The sequence below is a fragment of the Ctenocephalides felis genome, unplaced genomic scaffold (assembly GCF_003426905.1).
Source record: "Ctenocephalides felis isolate EL2017-DRISC unplaced genomic scaffold, ASM342690v1 CF-g0.4_SCAFFOLD_01492, whole genome shotgun sequence".
Taxonomy (NCBI): domain Eukaryota; kingdom Metazoa; phylum Arthropoda; class Insecta; order Siphonaptera; family Pulicidae; genus Ctenocephalides; species Ctenocephalides felis.
This window is the reverse complement of record NW_020537646.1, coordinates 10,637,908-10,642,959: the sequence shown is the minus strand read 5'-3', so window position 1 is coordinate 10,642,959 and position 5,052 is coordinate 10,637,908. Positions and strand designations below refer to the sequence as shown.

Here is a 5,052-nt window from a genome sequence, read left to right as displayed (position 1 = left end):
CGTCACTACTGAATAATTAACGTGTCTTCCGGTCAAAAACTAAAAATACAATAAACTAATTTTTTTAAGATACTTTTTAGTTTTGTTTACTACTTACCTCTACCAAACCGAGACAATCTCCAGCAACTATCGGTAATTCATCGTCATTATCAGAAAAACTAACCAAAGTTCCATTCAGGACTACATGTATAAATGGACAAGTTTGTCCTAGATGTAAGACTGTTTGACCAGGACCCAAATACGTAGAACGTAAACGATGTTGCAAATAGGACAATGATTTTTCATCACCTGATAACCACTTCACATTTTTTAAAACCACCTGACTAAAACATGGTTTGTTAAGTTTGCAAAATATTTAAGATCGATTTTATATCAGTTTGTATTCTTAATAATACCTTTACAGGTGATTGCTGCAGGTATTTAATTATATCAGTTTGTATTCTTAATAATACCTTTACAGGTGATTGCTGCAGGTATTTAAATGAGTTTTGCATTTGATGATATTTTTCTTCTAGTACTTGTTTTAGCTTCTTATAGTCACCTTTTTCCAGTAAACCTTATGAAAAATATTATTAAACAATATAATATCAACGTACTATAAAAGGTGGAATAAATTTCTATTAATTAACCTTCGTTTCTCATGTCTACGGCTGATCTTCTCATATTCACCAGAACGTGTCTTACTGCGTGTTTTGTCCGTACAGAAGTCGCCAAATAAGGTCTATTTTTTTGGAGTGAAATAAGTTGCTTTAAAGTTTCATTTCGATCTTGTTCAATTTCTTTCTGCATTTCTAAACATATACTTTCATCATCTATAATGTACGGAAGTATATCTAATACTTCATTCTCCGCTGTTACAAAACCCTTATAAAAGAAACATATGTAAAAAATTATTTCTGAAAAACTGCGGAATTATAATTATTATAACAACTCTTAATATTAATTAATAATTTAAAAATTAAAAAGCAAGATTTTTTCTAATTTCTTAGTTCAAATTGTCAACTAACTTTTCCAATTTCAAATGCAGATAACATTCGATTATTCAAAAACGAGTCGAATGTCATAATAATTCTAGGTGCTACAACTTTGCTCAGTTTCAACAATCTCAAAAGTCTAAAAGTTCTCAGCCAGCTGGATGAAATCAATAATTCTTCAATGTCTTCCATTAATACATAACCCATTAGAAGCAGAAATTCGTCCAACGTTGCCAAAACGAATACCATAAACTCTAATTGGTTCCACTTCGAATTTAAATAACCATCGAAACTGAAACCTGCGATTTTAATACTTATCTCCCATAGTAGTAAAAAGTAAAACGAAATATGCCCGAATTGAAATGCCACGGTCATAGCGGGATTTGGATACTTATGTGCAGTTAATTCTGTTACCATTAGAAGTGAATTTAATATTACGGCACAGTATATTATGCATTTGAAAATATGAGATGTAGCTATAGAATAGGATATTTGTCTACATGATCCTTCAACCCATAGCGGCTCTGGTTCGTCCTGCACCAGAACCGTTAATAACCTGTGACGCATGTTCATTGTAGAACTCTGAAATAAAATAAATTTATAGATAATTTATAGCTTATCAAATATTTTATAAGAATCAAACTTACTTTGGGTTTCCATATATTTTCGATCCAATCAGTTTTTAACTGCATATTTGATGAAAATTCTGATTCATCGATCATATGTAGCAGGGCCGTCAACTTTAACAAAAGTGGATATCTTGATTATATTTTATTTATTTCATTATGTAAAATATATAATTTGCTTACAGTCTCCAAAGAGAGTAGTCCTTCGTGATATTGCTTTCTATAAGAAATTCGTTTTGCTTTCAATATTCTGCGTTTTGCCTCTCTGAAACAAAGAAAATTTTTGCAATTAGGTAAGTATATTATTAAAACTACACGTTAAATATTATCAAGATGTTTAATTTTAAAAATTAGATTTACCTCCTCATTAAAGTTAAAACTTCTTCGTTAGTATGATGTTCGGATACACGTGATGTTCGACACGGAAGACACGTGGTATCCAGAAATGCTAAAACATCATTATTTTCTGCTTCGTCGTAATCTTCCATAGATGCATTATATGGATGATCAATGGAGGTACCTTAAAATATAAATTTACAAACAATATCAGTTCAGGTGCAAATTTAAGAATTAGTAGCGTTCGGACAATCTCTATCATAAAAACTCTTACTGGAAGTGAGATAACATTATTTACCATTTTCCAAAGCAGTCCAATTCAAATCGGACATCTGAGGAAACATTTTCAATATTGAAATAGTTTTGTCTCGAGATTTTTCCAATCTTCTTAAGCAGTTTCTCAAATGATTACGTTTGTTCAAAGACGGTTCCTTTAATCGTAAGTATTTCAATAAATGAGGTGTTACACATCCGACCATAATTAAAGTAATTAATACAATCCAAAATACGTGCACATTTATTATATGCGATTTTCCATCTTTTGTACCATATTGTATTAAAAGAAGTGACATAGCTAGTGACAATGAACTTCTTCCAAAAGATAAAATAGTCACCGCAGCTTGGCGAATTGTAAATCCGCCATTCATTTTTGCTAATATGGGATACACGATAATAACAGTTAATGATCTTACAAACGGTATGATTATTACTGTTATGCCGACTTTAAATACATCATGCATTTCAACGATATGCGTAGTATATTGGCCAACTGCACAACTCGCCAGAAAAATGGTAAATGATATGCCAATAAAAGATAAAATGTTCCACAGCTCAGCTGTTTCACGCCTTACTTTATTCTTCATTCGATATTGGCGTTTTGCTAAAACTGCAGAAAGAATTGCAACTGCAATATCTGCAGAAACGTTCAAACAGTACATCGCTATATATACAGTCATATATAAAGAACTGATTATAATAGCGTTAGAAGTTGCAGGACGACATGTATGCACAACCACCAAGGCTGTTATTCTACCCATAATGTAACCAAATATCATAGCTCCGACTACGAATTGCAAACCCAGATTAAATGACTCATGAATATTAACACATTCTATTTGCTTGTATAACAAAAATTTAAATAAATAAATGCTTAAAGTTTCCCCGAAGAAAGATTCTCCTTCAAGTAGCGTTTGAAAATATTGAGCGATCGGCGAATCGAATAACTGATTTATAACTTCTTGGCCGTCACTAGGAGAACATAGGACACCATAAATTAACACCGTGGTCCAGTACCATTCCTGGAAGAAAGTTACTTTCAATAGGCCACCTACAACTGCAGCATTGGATAAAACGCCAGCCAAAGCTAGAACTACAGCTTGCCAGTGATTTTTAGTGAAAACTGCTTGATTTATTTTGAATACATTATTGAATATGTACATAGGAAGAAAAATTATCATAAACAGATTTGGGTCTAAAGATGATAGGTTCAAGTAACTCGCGAAGTCTTTATTTCCTCTTGCCACATAACCAATGGTAGCTCCTGAAGCCATTAATACGGCTCTAAAAGGAAGTTTGGAATCGATATATTGCAAAAAAGACTTTAAAACAACTATGAATAATAATGAAACGCTAATAAATAACAATTCGCGTTTCGGTGCTGTGTAGGAATTATAAGTTTCGCTTGAAGCAAAAGTAGTTGTATTATAAAAATCCATTTTAACTTTTATGGTTCCCACATTTGTCTTCACTACACTTTACACAAATTAGTATTTGTCAAAATATTTTAACAAAACAATATAACATCGTATTATAAATCAAAATATTTTGACAAAACAATATCACACATTCAACTGATCAAAGCAGCACCATAAATAAATGAGCATCGTCTAATAAACTCATTTATGTTTCGGTGAAGCGAATATTTATGTTGACGAGTTTTGTTAGTCGAATAAAATCTTATTAATATTGAGAACTGTAAAAATGTTCAGAAAACGTGTATTAGATGTTGGAAAAGCAGGGTTGAAGCAAATATTTGCACAACAGAAAAGGACTAATTACAACACGAACATGAGCGTTGTGTCTGGACCGCCGACCGTCAAAGTCAGCAAACAGGTAATTATTTTAAATACATTTTAAAAGTTATCAAAATTCGAAAATGCCAACTAAGCATTAGAATTAAATATAATATAATTTAATTGCAATTTTACATATTCATGTATATTCATATTAAAAATGAAAAGTATGTTCCCAATTTTACTAATATGTTTAGCTTCATTATTTTGAATTACAAAACATTTTAGTGTTGTATTTAATTGTTTGAAATTTTTCAATTTTCCTTTCAGACAAGGGTGATCTATGGATTACTTATAGTTTGTCCTCCAATAATATTTGACATGATCTGCCTGAGCAGATTGAAGTATATTGCCGGAACTCATGAAGGTTATTTCCGATAGAACAAAATACTTTTAAGAAATACAGATTGTATATTTGGTCTCTTTGAAAATAAATTTGGCGTTGATTATTTAATTCAATTTGAAGTTTCATTACTGTTCAATATTAGGATAAAACAACGCGACAACACAAGTAGAAAAACAAATTCTCAAATAAAAACTAACTCGATTTGAAAGTTGGTTCATATATTCACAAACTATACATATAGTAAAAATTAATTTTAAATCACAATAATTCATATTAAAATAGTTGCGAATTTTAGCACAACTGAATTACTATATATATTTTATCTTATTAAAGTGTCAATAAATGACATTCAAAATATTTTAAAACTATTGATAGATAAGCCTGGGACAAATAAAAAGGTTTGATGTTGAAGTACATACATCTATTTAAAACACAAATAAAAATTTTGTACATATATACAAAAAATATTATATACTGATATAAAAATTAGTATATCATTTACCTTAACAAAATAATATAAATTAAATACAAATAATTATTGTTTGACATTGTGAACACTCATTGCTAAAAATCATTGATCATTCCATATTTTTAATAAAACATACTAAAATATCATATAGTAATGAATGGTTTGTCATTAAAATATAAAGATGCAAAAATTCATACTTAATAATAATTACTTAATAAATTTGATAAAA

The 5,052-nt window shown here is 30.0% G+C and overlaps 1 protein-coding gene across 1 annotated transcript; it reads right to left on the bottom strand.

The window, feature by feature from the left end:
• Window positions 1–998: 998 nt before the first annotated feature.
• On the bottom strand, window positions 999–3,651 carry LOC113370824 (sodium/hydrogen exchanger 10-like). The gene is made up of 5 exons (XM_026611509.1): window positions 2,235–3,651; window positions 1,961–2,120; window positions 1,784–1,865; window positions 1,622–1,714; window positions 999–1,556 (listed from the first exon to the last, which is right to left on the bottom strand). The coding sequence occupies exons 1-5, from the start codon at window positions 3,649–3,651 to the stop codon at window positions 999–1,001; spliced, it is 2,310 nt and encodes a 769-aa protein (XP_026467294.1).
• Between the last annotated feature and the right edge of the window lie 1,401 nt (window positions 3,652–5,052).